Below are 27,348 nucleotides of genomic sequence, written 5' to 3'. Positions count from 1 at the left end.
AGAGTTGTTATGGCACATGGAAGTCAGAATTGCCCATCCAGCCATTTCCTATGTTGACTTATATATGAGCATCATACTTGTCCCTGCCCCTCTATATGGAAAGTATTAAAACAAGCCACAGAGGAATCACATTTTTGCTTAAAGGCCACCAAATTATTATGTCCTCTTTTCCTCAAGCATTAACTTATATTGGAAGTAGGGATATGAATTACAGGAGTAGATACTTTGTAATTAATAGTGTTGCTCGCGAATATTCGCAATTCGAATTTTATTCTCGAATATCGCAAATTCGCGAATACACGAATATTCGCGAATATAGCACTATATATTCGCAATTCCGAATATTTGTTTTTTTTTAGCTTATGCAAATTTTAGCATATGCTCATTTTCACATATGCTAATTTTCTTATATACGAATTTTCTCCTATGTAAATTTTCGCATATGCGAACTTTTCCATGCACTAATTTTGTTACATGCGAATTTTCTCCTATGTAAATTTTTGAATGTGTTAATTTTCTTATATACAAATTTTTTATATGCGCATTTTCTCGTATGTAAATTTTCGTATATGCGCATGTTCGCATATGCGAAAATTTACACGAATATTACGCATATGCGAATGTAGCGAATATATGACGAATATTCGTCCATATATATTCGCGAAATATCGCAAATTCGAATGTGGCCTATGCCGCTCAACACTAGTAATAAACAGCTAAGTCCACCTTTGAATACTAGCTTATAAATAGAAATATACAAAAATGAGTCACTGTAAATCCAGTACATTGCATTTTTTATATTGTAGGGATTCTGAGTCATATCCTGTATTATACTCCAGAGCTGTACTCACTATTCTGCTGGTGGGGTCACTTAGGGACATTTATCAAAGCATTTAGTAGATTTTTTTTTGCTTAAAATTGTCGCAAAAAAGTCGCAAGTGCGACTACTCTCTTTTTTCTGCGACTTTTTGATTGTGCAGTGTCCTAAGCAAAAAATAAAAATCTTGCTTGGGTGAATGTCAAGTCTAGCAGTAAGCACTTCAAGGGATTCTCCGCTCCTAGACATCTTATCCCCTATCAGAAGGATAGGGGATAAGATGTCTGATCGCAGAGGCCCATGGCTGGGGACCCCCGCGATCCCCCCTGCAGCAGCCTGGTACCTCAGCAGCCCGGAGCTAGGTTTTCTCTGGGGCTGATGACTGGTGGTGCAGGGAGTAGGGAATCGTGATGTCACAACCCGCCCCCTTGCCATATTATGGCCGCCCCCTCAATAAAAGTCTATGGGAGGGGGCGTGATGCCCCTTTCATAGACTTACATTGAGGGGGCAGATGTGATGCCCCGCTCCTTGCACCGCCCGTCATCAGCCTCAGAGAAAACTTAGCTCCGGGCTGCTGAGGTACCAGGCTGCTGCAGGGGGGATCGCGGGGGTCCCCAGCGGCAGGCCTCTACGATCAGACATCTTATCCCCTATCCTTTGGATAGGGGATAAGATGTCTAGGGGCAGAGTACCCTTTTAAGTCTCGGGGATTCAATTCATGTCAGTCAAGTTAGTCAAGTCCAAGTCACTAAAGTCAAGTGTGGGTTGCTATCCAGCAAATAAGTCATATACAGCACAATCAACTATAAGTCCCAGAAAGCCGATAAGCTTCCAAGGTTCCCCCTGCACCTGTCTTTATACCAATCTGAGCTGTAACGGATTGTACCATCTATCTTGCCTCAGTAAAGTCAGTTTCCCCGTAAGCTTGGGTCGGAGTACTTATTGCCCCGTGCCTGGTCCAGGAAAAGCTGGCTCAACCTCAAGTGTTGCATAGATTAACCACGCCCTGGCATCATGAAAAGGTTAATTGCATGTTACCCTTACCCGACTCCACACATACATTACATTATTCATCCTCTACTGATCCTGAGTTATATCCTGTATTATACTCCAGAGCTGTACTCACTATTCTGCTGGTGGGGTCACTGTGTACATACATTACATTACTTATCCTGTACTGATCCCAAGTTATATCCTGTATTATACTCCAGAGCTGTACTCACTATTCTGCTGGTGAGGTCACTGTGTACATTTTATCCTGTAATGATCCCAAGTTATATCCTGTATTATACTCCAGAGCTGAACTCACTATTCTGCTGGTGGGGTCACTGTGTACATTCATTACATTACTTATCCTGTACTGATCCTGAGTTATATCCTGTATTATACTCCAGAGCTGTACTCACTATTCTGCTGGTGAGATCACTGTGTACACACATTACATTACTTATCCTGTACTGATCCTGAGTTATATCCTGTAGATCTTTTATTTAAAAATATAATAATAAACAACAACATAACAATAACAATAATACAAACAACATACACCCTTACAATATATACAAAAATGAGTCCATATTAGTCCATAAATGTCCATCAAAGTATTTTCTGGTCCAGCCTCCATTCTCACCAAACACACCTCTTTAATAACAAACATATAAACTAAACACTACTTTATCATTATAAAATAAATAATAATAATGGGTACTTATAATAAGTTATATACAGTATGTATATGAGTTATATCCTGTATTATACTTCAGAGAGGCACTTACCATTCTCCTGCCAAGTCCACACTTCTATTTGCTTTTTTTTTTTTTTTTTTTGGGGGGGGGAGGGCGACTGTGTTTTTAGGCGATCTGGGCTATGCCTTGATATTGCATTTCTTTTACACATCACTAAGGCTATAACCAGTGGCGTCGCTAGGGGGGGGGGCAGAGGGGGCCATGGCCCCCCTAGATCAGGCCGTGCCCCCCCTTGTGCCCCCCCAATTTAAAATAAACAAAGTCAGGGGTCGGCAACCACTCATGGCACGCGGGGCTCCGGGCGGAGAGGTGCTCACTCCGCTAATGGGGATCCAGGACACTTGTCCCAGATCCCCAGACAAGCGAGCGCCGCTTTCAGCTGTGTGCACACACGCACACAGCTAAGCCTCCTCTCAGTGTGAGCCGCAGGACCTGCCGCTTCACTGAGAGGAGACCTGTGAACTTTGCCCCCACGCAGTGCAGGCACCGATGACGTCACTCATCGGCGCCTGCACTATAGCGGGAGAAGAACGCAGCCCCCTGTGCTGCTGAGGAGAGCCTGCGTATAGGTGAGTAAAAGTGTATTTTTTATTTTTTAATCATCCTGGCATCAGCTGTAGGGGGGAGGGAGGCAATGATGTGGAGGAGATGGGGGGGCAATGATGTGGAGGAGATGGGGGGGCAATGATGTGGAGGAGATGGGGGGGCAATGATGTGGAGGAGATGGGGGGGCAATGATGTGGAGGAGATGGGGGGGGCAATGATGTGGAGGAGATGGGGGGGCAATGATGTGGAGGAGATGGGGGGGGCAATGATGTGGAGGAGATGGGGGGGCAATGATGTGGAGGAGATGGGGGGGCAATGATGTGGAGGAGATGGGGGGGCAATGATGTGGAGGAATTGGGGGGGGCAATGATTTGGAGGAGATGGGGGGGGCAATGATGTGGAGGAGATGGGGGGGCAATGATGTGGAGGAGAGGGGGGGCAATGATGTGGAGGAGGTGAGGGGGGGGTGATGATGTGGAGGGGTGAGGGGTGTGTGCAGGTGAGGGGGGGTGATGATGTGGAGGAGATGGGGGGGCAATGATGTGGAGGAGGTGAGGGGGGGGTGATGATGTGGAGGGGTGAGGGGGTGTGCAGGTGAGGGGGGTGATGATGTGGAGGAGAGGGGGGGCAATGATGTGGAGGAGATGGGGGGGCAATGATGTGGAGGAGAGGGGGGGCAATGATGTGGAGGAGGTGAGGGGGGGGTGATGATGTGGAGGGGTGAGGGGTGTGTGCAGGTGAGGGGGGGTGATGATGTGGAGGAGATGGGGGGGCAATGATGTGGAGGAGGTGAGGGGGGGTGATGATGTGGAGGGGTGAGGGGGGTGTGCAGGTGAGGGGGGGTGATGATGTGGAGGAGATGAGAGGGGGCAATGATGTGGAGGAGGAGAGGGGAGCGATGATGTGGAGGAGGTGATGGGGGTTGTGTGCAGGTGAGAGGGGGGTGATGATGTGGAGGAGGAGAGGGGGGTGATAATGTGGAGGAGGAGACGGGGGTGATGATGTGGAGGAGGAGAGGGGGGTGATGTGGAGGAGGAGAGGGGGGTGATGTGGAGGAGGAGAGGGGGGTGATGATGTGGAGGAGGAGAGGGGGGTGATGATGTGGAGGAGGAGAGGGGGGCGATGATGTGGAGGAGGAGAGGGGGGTTGTGTGCAGGTGAGAGGGGGGTGATGATGTGGAGGAGGAGAGGGGGGTGTAGGTGAGAGGGGGGTGATGATGTGGAGGAGGAGAGAGGGGTGTAGGTAAGAGGGGGTGATGATGTGGAGGAGCAGAGGGGGTGATGATGTGGAGGAGGAGAGGGGGGTGTAGGTGAGAGGGGGGTGATGATGTGGAGGAGGAGAGGGGGTGATGATGTGGAGGAGGAGAGGGGGGTGTAGGTGAGAGGGGGGTGATGATGTGGAGGAGGACAGGGGGGTGTAGGTGAGAGGGGGGTGATGATGTGGAGGAGGAGAGGGGGGTGATGATGTGGAGGAGGAGAGGGGGGTGTAGGTGAGAGGGGGGTGAGGATGTGGAGGAGGAGAGGGGGGTGATGATGTGGAGGAGGTGAGGGGGGTGTAGGTGAGAGGGGGGTGATGATGTAAAGGAGCACTGGCTACTTCCCTACCTGGCTACCTACCCAATTACCTGCTTGGCTACTTCCCTACCTGGCAACCTACCTAGTTACCTGCCTGGCTATTTCCCTACCTTGAAACCTACCTAATTACCTGCCTGGCTACTTCCCTACCTGGCTTCCAACCTTATTACTGGCTACCTACCCACCTACTTAGCCTCCTGGTTACTTACCTACATAGCTACTTACCTACATAGCAACCTAATTACCTAGCTAGCTAGCTACCCAGCTACCTACCTACATACATAGCTACCCACTTACCTACCTGGCTACCTACTTAGCTACCTTGCTACCTACCTATGAACCTCCATATCTACATAGCTACCTACCTACCTAATTGGCTGCCTACCAACCTAGCTAGCCACCTACCAACCTAGCTAGCCACCTACCAATCTAGCTAGCCACCTATATCCAAGGATAATCTCAGCACACCAAAGTATAAAGTGCAGTTCAGTGGAGTTTATTCCATTCTAAACAGAGTTACAGAGCAGGCTACGATTCGTCGCTAGTGCTTTGCAAAGGTGAATACAGGTCGTTGAAACGTTGCTTGCTCTGTAACACTGTTTGGAATGGAATAAACTCCACTGAATTCTGCACTTCTGGAGAGGACACTGGAAAAAATGCAGAAACTAAGATGTTTGTCTTGCAGATGCTGCAGTGATGGGTTTTGGCTGGAAGAAGTCGTCATGGCGGTCTGTTTATGTGTTTATGGGGTCTGTTTTATGGTAAGTGGTGATGATTCAGGGGTCTGTATTGTGGTAAGGTAAGGTAAATTAAACATGTTCTGCATGGTGTGTGTGTGTGTATATATGTGTGTGTGTGTGTGTGTATATATATATATATATATATATATATATATATATATATATATACACACTCACACATACACACACGTTTTAAAATTGCCCCCCCACTTTTGTCACTGGCCCCCCATGTGCCCCCCCCCCCCTAAATATGAATGCTGGAGACGCCACTGGCTATAACCACATGGCAGAAATTCTGCACATCCGCACCAATTCCGTGTCTGCATTCATTTGTGTGGTTTTTCGCTTTTGCGTATTTCGTGCAGAATCCGCATACGGAAATTCTGAAGTGTGAATGGGAGTACGGAATCCCATTGAAGTCTATTGGACTTTAGTTTGATGCAGAATCCGTACAGAATTCCGCATGTACAAATTCTGCCTTGTGAATATAGCCTATGGGTTTGGCTACATTACACTTTTTTGTATACATACACATGGCATAAAATCTGAATTTATCTCAGTGCATGCTGCAAAAGTAAAGCCCAAATATATGTAATTGTTTGTCATATATAGACTAGTTCTATTGGCCATAACAACTCATGTAAATGAAATGCACACTGTGGGGTATAGATTTATTTGCAGGAGGTCTTAGTGATGTACAGGCATGGTGGCGTATACGCTCCAAACAATTAGTAAATGGAACATAAAAAAATAATTATACACATACTATTTTATATACACATTTTAATATTCTTATGGGGGTGCTTTCCTAACAAAGTGATGTTGTATGTGAATTTTTAAAGCGTACCTGTCAGATTCCACACAAAGATGTTTTAAGAAATACTGTAGTGAAATATAACTTATCCCCTACCCGAAGGATAAAGGATAAGTTACAGATCGCGGGGGGGGTCTGACCTCTAGGACCCCCGCGATCTCCTGTACGGGGCCGCAGCAGTTCGCATGACACGGCGGCCAACACGCCCCCTCCATGTATCCCATAGAGATACATGGAGGGGGCGTGTCTGTCGCGGCTTCCTGCAGGAGACGGCACGGCGCTTCCTGCGGACTGCTGCGGCCCTGTACAGGAGATCACGGGTAGTCCCTGTGGTCAGACCCCCTGCGATCTATAACTTATCCCCTATCCTTCAGATAGGGGATAAGTTATATTTCACTACAGTACTCCTTTAATATGTTGCTCAGTGTCCCTCCCTTGTGGTGGTGGGAGGTGATTGGTGTGTGGTGGAAGGGGGCGTGTCCTTCCTTGTGGTGGTGGGAGGTGATTAGTGTTTCTGCTCATGCAGCCTTGTCCATCAGTCATCTATTGTCCATGACTCATGGACAAGCCTGATACTGCTGCAGGACTGGTTAGTTTCCCAGTAGGTATGGGGACCCCTAGAGGTGGGATTTTTTTAGGAGCCGTTTTCTTTATAAAATTTTCAAAAAAAATGTAACAACCATATTACAATAGGTCTTTAATATTCATTAGTAACAACATATAACAAGTGTTTGGATCTGACAGTACCCATTTAAGATGGGGGTGGGGGACATTTTATTTCTTTACTCAGGCAGCAAAATGTCTTGGTGTCAGGGGAGTAGCACCCCAGTAGAATCTGGGGAAGCCCAAAGGCCTCTGTTCCACATAAAGAGGACACCAAAATTGTAAATGGCACATGAAGGTGTGGGCCCTGGTACAGATTTTAAAGGGGTACTCCTTTGGAAAACTTTTTTTTTTTAAATCAACTGGTGCCAGAAAGTTAAACAGATTTGTAAATCAGTTCTATAAAAAAAAATCTTAATCCTTCCAGTACTTTTTAGGGGCTGTATACTAAAGAGAAATCCAAAAAAAGAAATGCATTTCCTCTGATGTCATGACCACAGTGCTCTCTGCTGACCTCTGCTGTCCATTTTAGGAACAGTCCAGAGCAGCATATGTTTGCTATGGGGGATTTTCTCCTGCTCTGGACAGTTCCTAAAATGGACAGCAGAGGTCAGCAGAGAGCACTGTGGTCATGACATCACAGGAAATGCATTTCTTTTTTGGATTTCTCTTTAGTATACAGCCCCTAAAAAGTACTGGAAGGATTAAGATTTTTTTAATTGTAGTGATTTACAAATCTGTTTAACTTTCTGGCACCAGTTGATTTAATAAAAAAAAAAAAAGTTTTCCACGGGAGTACCCCTTTAATAGTGTCAGTGTTAATATACATCAATGGTCTCAAACTGTGGCCCTCCAGATGTTTTAAAACTTCAACTCCCAGCATGCCCGGACAGCCGTTGGCTGTCCGGGCATGCTGGGAGTTGAGGTTTTAAAACATCTGGAGGGCCACAGTTTGAGAGCACTGATATACATAGTTTATATTGGCATGTGACACAATAGTTTTGAGTGTCCCCTATCCACATGTACTGCATATCATCTGCAATGTACCAAACGCATTCTTCCAACCACCAGCAAAAAGATCTGAACTATATTGCATTTGATTTTCAGGTCTATGTAATAAGAAAACAAATGCTATTGTATTTCAGGTAGTAGGTGATAGCGGAATATAATTGTCGGAGCGGTACGGCGAGCTTAATAAGAAAATGCCAGACTAATTACAAGAAGGCAAAGTATGCGGTGAGAAGAACAGAAGATTCTGCAAGTGCATTCCTGCCACGTTAAAGGGACAATAAAATCATTTAAGAGATGTGCCTAATTATATAAAGCGCTAAATGGGTGGAATGGTATGCGCCTGTAAAATGGCATTTGGGGGCATTTTTGCAGTCACAATAACATAATAAAACCTTCAGTCCTTAACATCTGCTACCTATTGTATGCAATTTCAATAATTCGCTAGCAACTGTGCTTCCCAATGTAATAATTGACGTCCTCCTTTTCTTTCCTTCCCTACTAAATACCTTATGCAGAGCATTCAGAAAATCTTAAAAGGGTATTCTGGCTTTAGACATTTTATCCCCTATCCAAAGGATAGTGGATAAGATGTCTGATCGCGGGGGGGGGGACCGCTGGGACCTCCTGCGATCTTCCTGCAGCACCCACGCATACTGGGGGAGATTTATCAAAACCTGTCCAGAGGAAAAGTTGCCCAGTTGCCCATAGCAACCAATCACATTGCTTCTTTCATTTTGCAGAGGCCTTGTTAAAAATGAAAGAAGCCATCTGATGGGTTGCTATGGGCAACTGGGCAACTTTTCCTCTGGACAGCCTATGTGCGGAGCTGCGTCTCCAGGCTCGAAAACGCACGTTTTTGGGACTGGAGATGTGACATAACGCCACACCCCCTCCCATAGACCTGAAGGGAGGGAACGTGATGTCCCGAGGGGGGCGTGGCATTATGTCACGTCTACAGTCCCGAAAACTTCTGGTTTCCAAGCCTGGAGACGCAGCTCTGCACATAATGCAGGTGCTGCAGGGAGATCACGGAGGGGTCCCAGCAGCAGGCCCCCGCGATCAGACATCTTCTCCCCTATTCTTTGAATAGGGGATAAAATGTCTAAAGCTGGAATACCCCTTTAAGACCCTTTTACTTCTTTCACATTTTGTACTAAAATAAATTCAAATTTTTTTTCATTTTTGATTTTTGCTTTTTTCCTTCTCGTCTTAAAAGACCCATAACTCTTATTTTTCGATCTACAGACCCATACGAGGGCTTGTTTTTTGCGTGACCAATAGAACTTTGTAATAACACCTTTCATGTTACCATAAAATGTATGGCAAAATAAAAAAAATATATATTATTCAGGGGGGGAATTCTAGAAAAGAAAAAAATCTGCAACTTTTCAGAATGATCAGAATGATATGTTCTCTCTATTCTGTAGGTCAATACATTAAAAACGTTAAAAAAAATAAAAATTTTTATTATTTTAAACTTTTTAAGTGCCCATAAGGGGACTATTATAGACATCAGACTGTATTCACAGTACATTGTTCTGCTTTTGCATCATATTGTATTGGGAGATCAGTGATCTGCTGATACAGTCTGGGTCTACCAGGCTGAATCATTGGAGAGACAATCCGGCCTGCAAAATTTTAACTCATTACATCCCCATCCCTACCACAATCTCACTACAGGGGTCCAATGTGTGAGCATCCCAAACCCACTGGTATCTGTTGGTAATCCTTTAGATGCGATTATCAGTATTGATCACAGCATCTAAAAGGTTAATGACAGACATCATCACGCGTGCTGATGTCCACCATTAGCGATGGGTCCCCATCTGCTGATAGCAGCCAGGACCTGCAGTCTATGAAGTGAGCGCACTCGCTTTATAGATGTTAAGCCCGCCACAACATGCATATACCTGCTGTGCGCTAAGCCAAGCACAACCTAAATATTCGGTTTCGGACCAAAATGTCCCTTTCGGTGCATCCCTAGCTATTGTTTCCTATGCAATATAGCCTATAAGTGTTACTTACAGTTTCCTACATCTTATTATTGTACATTTCCTGCTGTAAAGATGACACTTTTGATGGATGTTAAAAGGGATACTCTGCCCACAGACATCTTATCCCCTATCCAAAGGATTGGGGATAAGATGTCTGCTTACAGGGGTTCCGCTGCTGGGACCCCCCGCAAACTCTGTGCAGCACCCAGCATTCTAAACAGTATGTTTAAAACGCTGGGTTCCCACAGCGGGAGATGTGAAATCACGCCGCGTCCCCTCTATTCATGTCTATGGGAGGTGGCGTGATAGCTGTCTTGCCCCCTCCCATAGACATGAATGGAGGGGGCGTGGGTACTCCTTTAATGTCAGCAGTACTTGGTTTTGGCATCTAGATATAAAACAGCAGTGATCTTGTTGGAGTTCTGCAGGGAATTGAGCATTTGCATCCAGAGATTACATCTAACTGCTGAGGGTCTATTGGGACTCATTTAAGTGTTTATCTCATCAATAAGAAACACTGCATCGCTTACCGTGCCGATTAGTTTGGGGTAAGGCCCAGGCAACTCTTCTTGAAGGGTGAAGGTGTCGATGATCCAGTCTCTCTTTTGGCGGCTTTTTGCCACCCTGCGCTGCAGTCTCTGTAGAGAGATGAGTGACAGAGTAATGTGAAGATATATTTGACTTTTTGTGGCAGCGGCGTAACTTTCGCATAATCAAATATAATTACAAAGTATGATAATTGGAATCATTTAGCAACATCCCAATGTAAGTGGCTGCACGTTACCCCAGGGCCCCACAGTTACAGAGGTAATTGTACCACATTGCATTCTAATTAACCAGGCGTGAAGACTTTCTATGACTATAACTAAGTTTCTAAGAAGTAAAAAATATGCTTCAAAAACTGCTTCAGGCAGGAAAAGAGAAAGTATCTAAGATGGTGCTCTGTTTGTTTAACAATGAAAATGATGGGTATCATGGATCCTGTCATTTTACGTCCTCAAAAAAAAACACACTTGAACCCAACCTTTAGAAAACATGTGGCCAAGACTGTCAGGCTAAGTGGGTGGATTCCTAGGGCCTCAAAGTTTGAGGGGATGTAACAGTTGTAGGAGTGTATAACTCTATAGTCAACTTATTGTACGGAAACAACAATGGCCATAGCCTGGATTGGGGGTAACAGTAACAGGAATTAGCCTTCTGAACAAGGTGGTAAACAGTCTCCAGAAATAAGTCATTCACAGTCTCTAGATGTTATGCATCGTGGTCATAGGAATCTCTCACAGTTCATGCACTTCTGATTTCTGTTGTCCTTGCTAGCCAAGCTATTCGGACAGTCTCACACATCGGGTAAAAGACTAAGGCCCTACATGGCCCCACTTTTCAGTCTGGCTACCTCCAAGCCTTCAGATGGGGAGACCTTGGGGGCCATTCAACTGGCCCACGATGACCAATCCACTTTCCAGGAAACTGTTCATCTAGGAATGCTCGGTCCTAGGATGGTGCACCACCACATTATGGGTGTCAGGTTCGAGCATTCCTAGATGAACAGTTTCCTGGAAAGTGGATTGGTTGTCGTGGGCCAGTTGAATGGCCCCCGAGGTCTCCCGATCTGACCCGCTTAGACTTTTATCTTTGGGGTCATCTGAAGGCAATTGTCTATGCTGTGAAGATACGAGATGTGCAGCACCTGAAACTACGGATACTGGAAGCCTGTGCTAGCATTTCTCCTGCGGTGTTGCTATCAGTGTGTGAAGAGTGGGAGAAGAGGGTTGCATTGACAATCCAACAAAATGGCCAGCACATTGAACACATTTTATAAGTGGTCAGAAACTTGTAAATAACTCATAAAAGAATAAAGTTACGTTAAAAACAAGCACATCAATGTTTTTCTTGTGAAATTCCCAATAAGTTTGATGTGTCACATGACCCTCTTCTTATTGAAAAAACAAAAGTTGGATTCAAAATGACCAACTTCAAAAGGCCCGCCATTGTCACCACCCATCTTGAAAAGTTTCCCCCCTCACATATACTAATGTGCCACAAACAGGAAGTCAATATCACCAACCATTCCCATTTTATTAAGGTGTATCCATATAAATGGCCCACCCTGTACATATAGCCTACACCCCAAATTTCCCTCTTAAAGGGGTTGTTCACCACACAAGTCCCCAGGTTGTTTGTGGTATTGCAGGTCACTTCCTTTGAAGTGAAAGGAGCCAAGTTGTAATATCACACACAAACTGAAGAAGGTGTGGTGCTGTTTTTAGAAGAATTTAGCTCTGTTTTTCTATTGCTGGATAACCACTTTAAAGGGGATAAAAATGACAAACTCCACATAATTGTACAGATGGTGATTATTTCCTTGCCTTGTCCCAATAAAATTTCAGGTGCACAAACTTTAAAAAATAGCCAGTTGTGTTAAGAGGGTGTCCTTAGGATGACATCCCATTGTTAAACCCCTATAAAGGCATATGAATGGCATAGAAAGGATCCTCTCTATTATCCAGAATGGAATCTTGTTAATAAGGAGTTTCTCTAAGGCTTTGTTCAGAACTCGAAATGTCCGCATGGATAGTCATAACATGCCAGTGCTAGGACCGCACAGGAATGCACCATCTCATAGGAGGCTATGCATCTTTCTGCTTACACAGAATTTGGAATTTCAGTGCCAGAAACAACGTGTGCAAAGCGCAGCAGAATCCTGTTGAATTCAATGAGGCTCTGCTGCAGCGAAATGTCTGTGCAGAATTCTGCAGGGAAATTCCGACGTGTGAACATAGCATGAGACTGGCAAACTCTTTTTCTATCACATGGTAGCCAAATTTTTTTGGTGGACCATAACCTTTATTAGTGCTTAGGTGACCAGCAGGGTTTACTGAATTTAGATCTGTGGTAGAGGGTGTGATGCAAAGGGCAGATGGAATTACCCTAGGGACAGATGGCATTAACCCCTTGTATTCGTGACGCCAGGGTGTGGTTTATCCTCAATACAACCCAAAGCTATACCGTTGGATCCTGGGCTAGGCACGGGGACATTAATTACTCCGACGCCAAGTTACGGACAACGATAGCTTTACTGAGGTTAGACAGGTGGAAAAGTCTATACAGTTCAGCCAAGCCAACAGAGGTGACCAGTGACTTCAGAGACCTTAAGGGCTTGCTGGGACTTGTAGTAGAGGTGGACAATTTAATGCAGGCTACGTTAACTAGACAGATGACTTTGCCTTGACTGACTTGTGACTGACAAGACTGTGACTGTGGCTTACTTGCAGGTTTGTAGCTTGTGGCTGCAGACTGGACTTGAGGCCTCCTATAACTCTGGACACACACTCATGCACGACTTGACTTGACCGCAGCAAAGACTAAGAGAGCGTGCAGAGGCTCCACCCAGGGCTTATATGGGGGAGGCTCTTGGGAGGTCCCATTGGTCACCCCTAGGTCGCCTGGTCACTGATACCTCCTGGGTAACAATTACATGACAACTCACATTGTAAACAGTCTTAAAGATATAACACTCTTACATATATAACATGGGGATTATATACAATTACAATAAACAGGTGCAGGGGGGGGGGGGGCAGGGGACAATTCAGGAGGCTGCCTGACAGGGCAGCAAGGGTACAGGTAACACCTCCCATACTGGGCTGCCACATATCCAAGACGATCTGCGGATCAATGGGGGCTTTCTTTCAGCAGGACCAAGAATACATAAGAGAAATTCCACAAAAAATTAAGGAGTACATACAGACCCCATGCAGATTTTCTCTTGGTTGGATTTGCTCCCAATGCTATTCTTTATAATCATCTGTTTATCCATAAATTATTTAAAGGTACTCCGCCCCTAGAAATCTTATCCCTATCCAAAGAATAGGGGATAAGATGTCAGATCGCCGGGGTCCCGCTGCTGGGGACCCCAGGGATCGCTGCTGCAGCACCCCGCTATTATTACTGCGCAGAGCGAGATCGCTCTGCACGTAATGACAGGCAATACAGGGGCCGGAGCATCGTTTAGTCACGGCTCCGCCCCTCACGCCCCCTGCCATAGACTTGCATAAAGGGGACGGGCCGTGATGTCATGAGAGGCGGAGCCGTGATGTCACGCTGCTCCGTCCCCTGTATCGCCCGTCATTACGCACAGAGCGAACTCGCTCTGTGCAGTAATGATGGCGGAGTGCCGCAGCGGCGATCCCCGTGGTCCCCAGCAGTGGGACCGCGGCGATCTAACATCTTATCCCCTATCCTTTGGATAGGGGATAAGATGCCAGGGGCGGAGTACCCCTTTAATATTTTGAGAAGGAATGTACAAAATATCCTATCTGTCTTGGCACAATTATGGAAGGGATTAAAAAGAATTATCAAAACATGACTCTTTTCTTCCTAAAACAGCACCACGCCTCACCACAGGTTGTGTCTGGTATTGCAGCTCAGTTACAATCACTTAAAGGGTAGGTCCCACGTAGCATATACGTTGCGTATTTTGCTTCATATTTTCTGTAGCTGATTTTGCTAAACATTGACTTCATTAGGTAGAAAAATATGCAGCATCAAATACGCAGAAAATTATACCATGTACATAGGACCTTACCCTAAGGCAGGAAAAGTGCATAGCCAGAACAACCTATAGAAAGGAATAGTTGAAATAAAGCAGCCATTTTTCTAATAACCCATTTAACTATTGTAATTACTACAAGGAACGCTATGGCAAGCAATACATATGGAAATCTTGGAGCCAACACCCTAGCAACCATTTTTGCTCTTTGGCAGTCAATGGAGTTAGCCATCACACCTGACTTTAGACAGGGGTCCGCCTCTGATCCACATCCTTTTCACATAGTAGGTGGTGACCCTTACAATTTTTGCCTCCTTTGCCTTGTTGTTCAGCTTTAAACTGTACTAAACTACCTTTTACATTCAGTACATGAAGAGTTAAAATATTTCTGCATTTTACAGTCTATGCTTGTAAACAAGACTCTGATTAAGTCATCATGAAACAATAATTCTTCAGCTCCGTTTTTGGATGTTTTTAAAGTTTACAGCACAGCAAGAAAAGTAAATCACTTTCTCGAGATTCTGAAAGGTGGCAAACAAGTCATTTGTTCTTCTTTGATACCTGGGGGGAAAAAAAATGTCTTGCTTCCTCCCTAGAAACGTTTAATACTTCGAAAGACTAATTGGTGGTCCGCATTATTTGTAGTCACCTGGTAGAATGATGACACATTCAGCATTGCAATATGTTGACAGTGTGAGATATTTCCAAGGAGATTAGTTACTGACCCTGCAGGCATCTACCGTAAAAAAAAAAACACACACAACGTAGAGCTTAGACATGTAAAAAAATATCAAACAGAAACACTAAATTGGCTGGTGCATGGTTACAAATTAACAAGTAGAAGACTACAGGTGCTAATGTCATTACTACCGGGAAAAATGAGTTTGTAGGAAAACCTTGTAACCTCTTCAAAGATAAACACAGTCTCATAATAACACATAAAAAGCAAAGACTAAATGTTTATTGGTAAAAAAAGAATAATATAGACATATGGTATGAAATGGGCAGTTGACATCCAAGAGACCATCATCCATCTTTGGGGAGAGCGGTAGTAGGCCCTATTCACATAATGTTCAGCCAACATTTCTTTAACATGTATGATCAGCTCAACAGGAATAGACACATATGGTGCCAGCTTATGGGGGCCATCAAAGCCATCAAAGGCTTTATCTCAACGAGGAGGTATTAATCTAAAGAAGTCTTCCTACCAGTATTCATAAATTCTATAGAATAGACAAGGAACCCTTCAGATAGTCAACCTGCCCTTATCAACAAGAAATTATATAGGGGCGGCCAATAAGGACTACCTCTAACTTATGCTTGACTTTAGTTACTAACATCTTCGGGATTACAGTGGGGGCAAAAAAGTATTTAGTCAGCCACCAATTGTGCAAATTCTCCCACTTAAAAAGATGAGAGAGGCCTGTAATTTTCATCATAGGTATACCTCAACTATGAGAGACATAATGAGAAAAATAATTCATAAAATCACATTGTCTGATTTCTAAAGAATTTATTTGCAAATTATGGTGGAAAGTAAGTATTTGGTCACCTACAAACAAGCAAGATTTCTGGCTCTCACAGACCTGTAACATCTTCTTTAAGAGTCTCCTCTGTCCTCCACTCATTACCTGTATTAATGGCTCCTGTTTGAACTTGTTATCAGTAGTGTTGAGCAGCATAGGCCATATTCGAATTCGCGAATATTCGCGAATATATGGACGAATATTCGTCATATATTCGCGAATATTCGCATATTCGTTATCTCCTCGTTTTATTTTCGCATATGCGAAAATTCGCGTATGCGAAAATTAACATATGTGAAAATTTGCATATACAAAATTAGCATACGCGAAAAATCACATATGCGAAAATTCGCATGTGCTAATTTTCGCATATGCGAATTTTCGCACGGCAGTCTTACACAGTAGTATTACAGCCTTCTTTACACCACACAAGCTGGAAGCAGAGAGGGATGATCACTGTGATGTGTACTGTGAAAAAACAAAAAAAAAAAACAAAAAAAAAAACAAAAAAAACGAATATTCGTAATTACGAATATATAGCGCTATATTCGCGAAATTCGCGAATTCGCGAATATGCGAAATTCGCGAATAATATTCGAATTGCGAACATTCGCGAGCAACACTAGTTATCAGTATAAAAGACATCAGTCCACAACCTCAAACAGTCACACTTCAAACTCCACTATGGTCAAGACCAAAGAGCTGTCGAAGGACACTAGAAACAAAATTGTAGACCTGCAACAGGCTGGGAAGACTGAATCTGCAATAGGCAAGCAGCTTGGTGTGATCAAATCAACTGTGGGAGCAATTATTAGGAAATGGAAGACATACAAGACCACTAATAATCTCCCTCAATCTGGGGCTCCATGCAAGATCTCACCCCGTGGTGTCAAAATGATCACATGAACGATGAGCAAAAATCCCAGAACCACACAGGGGGACCTAGTGAATGACCTGCAGAGAGCTTGGACCAAAGTAGCAAAGGCTACCATCAGTAACACACTACGCCGCCAGGGACTCAAATCATGCTGTGCCAAACGTGTCCTCCTGCTTAAGCCAGTACATGTCCGGGCCCATGTGAAGTTTGCTAGAGAGCATTTGGATGATCCAGAAGAGGACTGGGAGAATGTCATATGGTCAGATGAAACCAAAGTAGAACTTTTTGGTAAAAACTCAACTCGTCGTGTTCGGAGGAGAAAGAATGCTGAGTATCATCGAAAGAACACCATACCTACTGAGAAGGGGGTGGAAGCATCATGCTTTGGGGCTGTTTTTCTGCTAAAGGACCATGATGACTGATACGTGTAAAGGAAAGAATGAATGGGGCCATGTATTTTGAGATTTTTAGTGAATACCTCCTTCCATTAGCAAGGGCATTGAAGAAGAAACGTGGCTGGGTCTTTCAGCATGACAATGAAAATTCTTTAAAAATCAGACAATGTGATTTTATGGATTTTTCTTCTCATTATGTCTCTCATAGTTGAGGTTTACCTATGATGAAAATTACAGGCCTCTCTCATCTTTTTAAGTGGGAGAACTTGCACAATTGGTGGCTGAATAAATATAGTACTTTTTTGCCCCACTGTATATTCTCACGAGTACAATCAGCCACCATATTCTACAACTATCTGCTTCCTTTGTAATGAAAAAGTGTTTGTACTAGTAATAGGCCAATCTGGTGCCAGCTATGGGATCTGAGAATTCCCACTGCACATGTATTCTGCACTATGTGCAGTTTTTAGACAAAGGAATGTTTTGACCATGGCATCATTTTTATGCATATTTTCCATCTCCATAAACTTGAAAACTTATTGGATTGAAGCATATCAGGTGATATCCATTTGTGTAATGATGGAGGGTATGGCATAAGGAGATGAACACACTATATGAAGGAGAGCATGTTTGTTAGGTAGTTTCATTTCCTAAGGCAAAATGGACCAAAACGCGATTTAACTGACTCTGAAAAGTCAAAATCTGTAAAAGGTCTTTCAGAGGGATGCAGCACTCTTGAAATTGCTAAGATAATGTGGTTTGATCCCAGGTTTTGGCGTAAATAGTAAACGGGGTTGCAAGAAAACGTGTTAACAAAAGAAAAGACACAAATTTACTGCCAAAGATTTAAGAAGAATGACCCATGAAGTTACCAGGAACCAATTATCCTCCAGTGCTGTCATATTCCAGAACTACAACCTACCTGAAGTGACCAGAAACATTGCTAAGGTAAGGGAGCCAACCACCATTGAACAGGACACTTAGGGTGCATTCACACTGCGGAATCTCCGCTTGCTGAATTCCATGAGCGGAGATTCCGCCTGGCGGCCGCCGCCGATGATACCTCGGCGCTAGGGCCACGGGGCACTGAGCCGTCACCATTGACGGCTATGCAGTGCTCGCGGAATCAATTAACCAAAAGATCACCGAAGTGATCCACTAATTCCCTATACTTCCCATATATTTTATAAAAGGTGTATTCTTTATTAACTCATAACACCAACAGAAAAGGTTAAAAGTTTCAGTGTATCTCTCCTTCCATATTTACAGTGCTCATTCTAGTGCCAATCAGGCATCAACTATTGTTTGTCTGTGTGTACCTGCAGTGTGCACACAGTTAATTGGGGGAGTCTGCACTGTACATTAAAACCAGTCCTATGCCCCCCTCGACATGTTTCGCCACAGGACGCAGCTTTGTCAAGAGGTTTTAGGGCACTGAACGAGGTACGCCAGTACAGGGGTTTATATAACCTCCTATTTTGACATCATTGTAGGGGAGTGTTCACTTCTGATTGGTAGGACGCCATCCCATCCAATCATCATCTGTTCGTTTTGATGGATGTACCCATCCACCTATTGCTGCGCTTATGAGGCAACCAATCCGCGTTGTTGTTTATTTGTTGCCTCGGTAATACGTAACATGATCACTACGTCGTGACCTCTGCGCAGGTGCTCTCATCCACCTCCTGCGCCGTGACCCCTGCGCGAGCTATTGTATCAGCAGCCGCTCCTTCCATGTCTCTCCTACCAGAACTGCGCAGTTCCTCAAGCGCGGGGACTTAGTCTCCATATACGTCTCCAGGTGAGTATAACAACCAGAAACTGCGCAGCTTCACATGCGCCAGGACTTAGCATTTGGAATCCCTTTCCTGTGTTGGAGCTGCGCGGTTTACTCTGCGCAGGAACTTAGTCTCCCGTGTCAATCCATACTCCGAAAGATTAGGTCTATTGGAATACATTGTCATTCTGTATAACAGTTGATTAACATGAATCAAAATTGATTCCCATATCTATTTTCCCTTTTATGCTGTAACTAGAGATGAGCGAATCGAAGTTGACGAACCCAAATTCGTTACGAATTTCATGAAAATTCGATTAGCAACGAATATGAATATCGCCGCGATTCTATCGCACGAATCACTTCATTAAACTCCATTTTACAGCGTTCCAGGCTATTGGAGACCTAAGATGGCGGATCCACATGTGAGTACATGGGGCAGGGGATTATAGGAGGGCAGGAAACAGCGGCGGGAATGAAGGTAGGCGGGCTGACCCTGAACCACATGTGAGATGCAGCCTATCAGTGTTCACTGACCCCTGTGATGTCACAGCCCCTATATAATCTGCGGCCATCTTGCCTCTCTTCATTTCATCTATGCACTCAGATGGAGAGGACGGGACTGCGTGGGTGGGAATAGCTCATACCACAGTGTTACACTGCAACTGCTACTCACATCAGCATTAGGGAAAGACAGGAGTGCAGAGTGCTGTGCTGTTACACTGAGAAGGATCATTGATAGCTAAACCTCCTATTCACGTTATTGAGCATTGCAGCAGAGAGGGGCAGATAGATGTCAGCTGCCTCATACAGATCTCCAAGCTGCCTGAACTTTCTGAAGCAACTTATCTCCTGATTTTTCAGCCCACTTGAGGTTTTTTTTTCGCTCCACAAATCTTCTGCTGCTCAGAATTGTGTGACAGAGTGCAATTTAGGGTTTAATCCCTGGATTTTTTTTGTGGTGCTGCACTGTTGGGTCCTGCTGCTGTTCAGAAATAAGTCATATTAGTGTGGACTTTAGTGTCTTTTTACCCTTTTTCACCTGTTACTCTGTCTCTGTGCTAAATTCAGTGTTATACCACACGTTATACACCTGCCGGTGTATTAAAGAAAAAAAAAAGTTTTTCCTGCATACAAATACGCTTTTTCAGTGGCCTTATCATTGCAAAGGGCCTACATAAAAGCAAATAGCGTAGCATATACAACCTTTTTTTCTGTCTCTATGCTAAATTCAGTGTTATACCACACGTTATACACCTGCCGGTGTATTAAAGAAAAATGTTTTTTTCCTGCGTACAAATACGCTTAACAGTGGCCTTATCATTGCAAAGGGCCTACATACAAGCAAATAGCGTACCATATACTACCAATTTTTCTGTCTCTGTGCTAAATTCAGTGTTATACCACACATTATACACCTGCCGGTGTATTAAAGAAAAAAAAAAGGTTTTCCTGCGTAGAAATACGCTTAACAGTGCGCTCATCATTGCAAAGGGCATACATACAACCAAGTAGTGTACTATTTAGTACCTGTATTTCTGTCTCAGTGCTAAATTTAGTGCTATTCCACACATTAGTATACACCGGCTGGTGTATACAACAAAAAAAGAGTTTTTTTCTGCGTATAAATACGCTTAACAGTGCGCTCATCATTGCAAAGGGCATACATAGAACCAAGTAGTGTACTATTTACTACCTGTTATTCTGTCTCTGTGCTAAATTCAGTGCTATTCCACAAATTAGTATACACCTGCTTTATGTATTTTAAAAAAAAAAGTGTTTTTTCTGCGTAGAAATACGCATACCATTGCGCTCATCATTGCAAAGGGCATACATACAACAAAGGAGTGTACTATTTAGTAACTGTTATTCTGTCTAGGGCCTATATACTTTGAAAGGACAGCCGTAAGTAATCGCCTGCTGCTGTTCTATACCCTCATAAATGCACTAAGTATGTCAGTCAGGGAAGTGCCAGGATGTGCACAGAGAAGGGGCAGAGGCCTACATACGTCAGACAGAGTTGGCAGCAGACTTGGGGCTAGTGGCAGCAGGAGTCGCAGCAATAGGCCTGAGCTCCCGTTAACATACAGTGGTCGTGTCGTCGACCCATCTCTCCTCGTCAACTGGTTTGCACACTCATCCCCATCATCACAAGCGACATCTCACAACCCCAGTCAAGAGTCGGTGGGTTCCTCAGACACAACCCTCAGTTGGAATGGCCCGGGAGCAGTCCCCGTAATCCCATTGCCTTTGTCCTATGCTTTTCTCTCTCCCAAAGAAGTATCTCATGCTTTGGGTTCAGCTCCACTATTTAGTGAGGATGATGTAATAGAGGACAGTCAGCAGCTAATGGGCAGCCGAAAATGTGAGGAGACATGCGTCGCTTGCTCCGCAAGGCGGCCAAGTAGTGATGCGGAGAGTGACGTGGGAGGCGGTGTTTCAATTGTTCAGGGTCCTGAGGCAGACACTGTTGTGGAACACGAGGAGGACATCAGTGATGTGCACACATCTTTTGATGATGATGAAGCCGATCGCAATTGGGAGCCGGGTGAAGAAGCCAGGGCTTCATCATCATCAGGAGAAGAGATTTGCTCTTTGTCTATGAGGCAGCAAGGCGGTAGCATGGTTGGCAATCAGCGTGGTGGTGGCAGTAGTGGAAATTCAGGAGCCAAACGTGCCATGGGGAGACCACCTGCTTCGCGGCAAGCTACCATTCAGGGAGGTAGTGGAACAGGGGTTCCTGGAGACGGCGAAAATAGCAGTGAAATAGTGCGGACTGCGGGTGGGAATATCAGCTACTCTGCGGTGTGGTTGTTCTTCATAAAGAATCCAGAGGACCTTAGCGTAGTCACATGCAAAATCTGTCGGCAGAAAGTGAAGCGTGGCCAGGGTCCCAATTTCGGCACCACGGCCCTGCGTCAACACATGATTCGCCACCATAAAGCAGCCTGGGATAACCGTGGCTCCGAGGTAGTGGTCCAGCCTGCCGCATCACCCAGTGGCCATCCGCTCCCTCCGTCATCCAGCCAAGGCTCCACCACCTCAACCGAAGGGAGCATTGTGTCAAACCCTCCTTCTTGCGTTCCTGCTTCTTCCGCTCGTAGTCAGTCATTCCGCCAACAATCGATCGGCGAAGCCATGTCCAAGAGACAACAGTATGCGTCCACTCATCCAACGGCGCAGAAGTTGAATGTGCTCCTGTCCAAGTTGCTGGTGTTGCAGACCCTCCCTTTCCAACTGGTGGACTCTGCAGCTTTCAGGGAATTGATGGCTTGTGCCGAGCCGAGGTGGAGAGTCCCAAGCCGTCATTTCTTTGCGAAGAAGGCAGTACCAGCCCTGCATAAGTTTGTACAAGAGAAGGTGGGCCAGTCCTTGAGCCTGTCGGTGTGTTCAAAAGTGCACGGCAGCGCTGACGTGTAGAGCTGTAACTACAGGCAGGGACAATACATGTCTTTTACGGCCCACTGGGTAAATGTTGTTCCTGCACAGCCACAACAGCAACTTGGACAGGTCACAACGCTTCCTCCTCCACGCTCTGGCTCCCAGGCAGTTGGTCCTTTTACAGTGTGCGCCTCCTCCTCCCCAATGTCCTCGGCCTCCACTGCACATCAAAATCTCGGTGGCCCTTTATCGTACCACGTGTGTAGGGCACAGCGGTGTCAAGCCGTCCTTCACATGGTTTGCCTTGGCGAACGGAGTCACACAGGGGAGGAACTGCTAAAGTTCATTAGGGGAGAAATCCGAGTATGGCTTACTACACGAAATCTGGAAATGGGAACCATGGTGACCGACAATGGGAAGAACATTGTGGCCGCGCTGCGACAAGGAAGTGTGAACCATTCGCCCTGCATGGCACACGTGTTGAATATGGTTGTCAAGAAGTTCATCAAGTCTTCGCCCCATTTGCAAGACGTCCTGACAATGGCAAGGAAACTGTGCTTGCACTTCAGCCACTCGTACACCGCCAAGCACACTTTGCTTGAGCTGCAGCGTCAGAACGGTATTCCACAACATAGTCTCATTTGAGACGTTGGCACACGTTGGAATTCCACCCTCCATATGTTGGACCGACTATACAAACAAAGACAAGCCATCACAGATTTTTTGATGATACAAGCAGATAGGAGTACTCCCCTGTGTAACTTCAATGTGAACGAGTGGCAGCTCATACGTGACACCTGCCGTTTGCTGAGGCCCTTTGAGGAAGCCACATTTTTTGTTAGTCGCTCGAATTACGCCATGAATGACGTAATTCCTCTCCTACATTTACTCCAAAAAATGATTGAAAACATGGCTGGTCACGGCAATGGAAATGTTGCGCCTACATCAAAAGGCTACATGAGTCCTGTGGGGGATGAACTGGAGGAGGATGATGATGGGCAGAGCGGAGCACAGTTTACGGTGGATGAGATGGCCGGTGTTTCTGGTCATTGGACAGGAGAGGAGGAGCAGGAGGGTTATTACGAGGGAGGCGAGACAGAGGACCCAGACACACCGTGGCAGTATGCAGTGGAGATGGAGGCAGGTGGTCCCAGTGAGTCACTGTCACAAATGGCACGATGCATGCTGAGTTGCTTGCGTAGTGATGCCCAAATTGTCAAAATTCGTCAGTGCGATGACTTCTGGATTTCCACCTTATTAGACCCTCGCTACCGACCCAGAATGGGGGCCTTTTTTACACCCACTTAGAGGGAGGACAAACTGACCTATTTCAGGGAGCTTCTACTTAGTCGTTTGGCCGATGCCTATCGGCCACATGGTCCATCCACTCGCAGGTCTAACTCGGGGGGCCCTCTGCGCTCACCTTCCACTGCCACGGCCGCTGGGGAGGGGAGGGGTGGCAGGAGCAGTACCAGCTCAATCAGCAGCAGCCTGAGTCTACAGTCGCTGATGAGTAGCTTCCTTCAGCCGCATAGTGAAGCTACTCATCAGCAGCAGGTGGAAATGGAGCAGGACCTGAACCAGCAGGTGGTGGCTTACCTCGACATGACCCTGCCAACAACCGTTGAAGATCCGCTGGACTTCTGGGCAGCAAAACTCGATTTATGGCCGCAACTAGTGGAGTTTGCCCTGGAAAAGCTGTCCTGCCCGGCCAGTAGTGTGCCATCCGAGCGGGTGTTTAGTGCGGCCGGGGCCATAGTCACCCCAAGGTGAACTCATCTGCCCACTAAAAATGTGGAGAGATTTGTCAAGATGAATCAGGGATGGATCAGCCAGGATTTCCAGCCACCAATGACAGATGGGTCTGAGTAGATTGACCATGCTCCTACAACAACATTTTCTCTATTGTGGTTGGTTATGAAACCCTCTGGGGCAGACCTGGGCATTGTACGGTCCGCTTGCCACATACGGCCCTTTGATTGGCTCTGACTGGCCCGCGCTGATTGGGGGACAATTATGCTGCCTAATCTGGTAGACAACTATGCTCCTAATCTGGGGGACATCTATGCTGCCTAATCTGGGGGACATCTATGCTGCCAAATCTGAGTGACATCTATGCTGCCTAATCTGGGGGACAACTATGCTCCTTATCTGGGGGACAACTATGCTCCTAATCTGGGGGACAACTATGCTCCTAATCTAGTGGACATTTATGATGTCTAATCTGGGGGACAAATATGCTCCTAATCTGGGGGACATCTATGCTGCCTACTCTGGGGGACATCTATGCTCCTAATCTGGGGGACATCTATGCTGCCTAATCACGGGAACAGCTATGCTCCTAATCTGGGGGACAACTAAGCTCCTAATCTGGTGGACATCTATGCTGCCTAATCTAGGTGAGATCGATGCTGCCTAATCTGGGAGACATTTATGCTGCCTAATCTGGGGGACAAGTATACTCCTAATCTGGGGGACATTTATGCTGCCTAATCTGGGGGACAAGTATACTCCTAATCTGGGGGACATCTATGCTGCCTAATCTGTGGGACAACTAAACTTCTAATCTGGTGGACATCTATGCTGCCTAATCTGGGTGACATCGATGCTGCCTAATCTGGGAGACATTTATGCTGCCTAATCTGGGGGACAAGTATGCTCCTAATCTGGGGGACAAGTATGCTCCTAATCTGGGGGACATCTATGCTGCCTAATCTGGGGGACAACTATGCTCCTAATCTGGGGGACAACTAAAATCCTAATCTGGTGGACATCTATGCTGCCTAATCTGGGGGACATATATGCTGCCTAATCTGGGGGACAACTATGCTCCTAATCTGGGGGACATCTATGCTGCCTAATCTGGGTGACATCTATGCTGCCTAATCTGGGTGACATCTATGCTGCCTAATCTGGGTGACATCTATGCTGCCTAATCTGGGTGACATCTATGCTGCCTAATCTGGGGGACATCTACGCTGCCTAATCTGGGGGACATCTATGCTGCCTAATCTGGGGGACAACTATGCTCCTAATCTTGGGGACATCTATGCTGCCTAATCTGGAGGGCAAGTATGCTTATTTTCTGGGTGACATCTATGCTGCCTACTTTGGGGGACAAATTTGCTCCTAATCTGGGGGACATCTATGCTGCCTAATCTGGGTGACATCTATGCTGCCTAATCTGGGGGACAACTATGCTCCTAATCTGGGGGACATCTATGCTGCCTAATCTGGGTGACATCTATGCTGCCTAATCTGGGGGACAACTATGCTCCTAATCTGGGGGACATCTATGCTGCCTAATCTGGGGGACAAGTATGCTCCTAATCTGGGAGACATCTATGCTGCCTATTCTGGGGGACAAATATGCTCCTAATCTGGGGGACATCTATGCTGCCTAATTTGGGGGACAACTAATTTTCTAATCTGGTGGACATCTATGCTGCCTAATCTGGGGGACATCTATGCTGCCTAATCTGGGTGACATCTATGCTGCCTAATCAGGGGGACATCTATGCTGCCTAATATGGGGGACAAGTATGCTCCTAATCTGGGGGACATATATGCTGCCTAATCTGGGGGACAACTATGCTCCTAATATGGGGAAAACTGATGCTTCAGGCCTTGGGCCTATAATTTTTTGAAATTTAGCAGTAGCTAAATACATGCTTAATGCAAATGTAAACATTGATCTTTAAATGTAAGGGGTTATGAAAACCTCTTGGGTACTGCAAATGCATGCTCCAGACTCATTCTGTGTCTTTCAGGAACTACTTGCATCCCTGGTACCTCTGGCCTTGGGCCTTACATTTTTGGATGTTTAGCAGTAGCTAAATACATGCTTAATGCAAATTTCAACAATGATCGTTAAATTCTCGGCGCTCTGCCAGGGCCTTCTCCTACCCCGCCTGGGCTGATCCGAGGACCTCACTAACCAACTCACTAACTAATCCAATCGCTTATAGCGACGGGCGGTGTGTACAAAGGGCAGGGACTTAATCAACGCCAGCTTATGACCCTCACTTACTGGTAATTCCTCGTTTTAAGGTTAAATAATTGCAATCCCAGATCCCTATCACGAACTGGTTTCAGCGTGCAACACGCACCTGTCCTTGAAAGATAGAGACACACTAATCCGTTCAGTGGAGCGCTAGTGCGGCCCAGGACATCTGAGGCCATAACACACCTGTTATTGCTCGATCTTGCAATTGATCGGGCAAGGTAAGGGGTTATTAAAGCCTCTTGGGTACTGCTGAGGCCTACTCCTGACTGCTCCTGGTGCAATGTATGGGGTAATTAAACACTCTTGGGTAGTGTTATTGTTAAATTAACTGATAATTTTATCAGTAATAAAATAGAATTTTGCAGAATGCTAACCGTTACACAACGGAACGCTTGTTGCGTGTGATTTTTTAATGGAAAAAAATAAATAAATAGATGGAGAGGGATTAACTCTGCTTAATCATTTTTGGCAATTAGAATCCTTTTGTCATCTGATTTTTTTGGAGACAGATGCGCTTACACATGTAATATTTTTTTTAACCAAATTTCAAACATTGTGTGGTTTATTATTTTTGAGAAGAATGTCTTTTGGTGGTCCACCATCCTGCATTATAGAGTCTTCTGAACTGCTGTATATGCGCTTGCTTTTAAAAAACAGGTATTTTATCAGACAATTTCAATAAAATTTTGCGTTTTTTTGGGGTGGATTGTGAAGAAGCACGGGTGTGTACTCGTGCATCAGCCAACTCCAGGCTGTGTCTTTCAGGCAATCTATGGGTTCCTGGTGCCACAGAGGAGGGGCCTGGGTCTGGGAATTAATAAATTTTGGATTGCTGGTGCTACCAAAAAAGATGGACACACCATAATCCGTTCAGTGGAGCCGCCTGCGGCCCCGGACATCTGAGGGCATAACACACCTGTTATTGCTCGATCTCAGGAGAAGGGGGATTCATCATCGGGAGAAGAGAGTTGCAGGTTGCCCTTGAGTTAGCA

At 45.4% G+C, this 27,348-nt stretch overlaps 1 protein-coding gene across 1 annotated transcript in view; it reads right to left on the bottom strand.

The window, feature by feature from the left end:
* The window catches only part of LOC130296235 (cadherin-like protein 26), a 173,329-nt gene that overhangs the window by 96,872 nt on the left and 49,109 nt on the right, over window positions 1–27,348 (bottom strand). Inside the window, exons 3-4 of the mRNA XM_056547570.1 lie at window positions 15,044–15,130; window positions 10,376–10,483 (exon numbers count right to left, since the gene is read on the bottom strand). Of these exons, the coding sequence (XP_056403545.1) occupies window positions 10,376–10,483; window positions 15,044–15,130 (195 nt within the window). The remainder of the gene's footprint in view (window positions 1–10,375; window positions 10,484–15,043; window positions 15,131–27,348) is intronic.

Source organism: Hyla sarda, chromosome 12 (genome assembly GCF_029499605.1).
Source record: "Hyla sarda isolate aHylSar1 chromosome 12, aHylSar1.hap1, whole genome shotgun sequence".
Taxonomy (NCBI): Eukaryota; Metazoa; Chordata; class Amphibia; order Anura; family Hylidae; genus Hyla; species Hyla sarda.
Note: the sequence above shows the minus strand (reverse complement) of the source record. Positions and strands in the feature narration are given on the sequence as shown.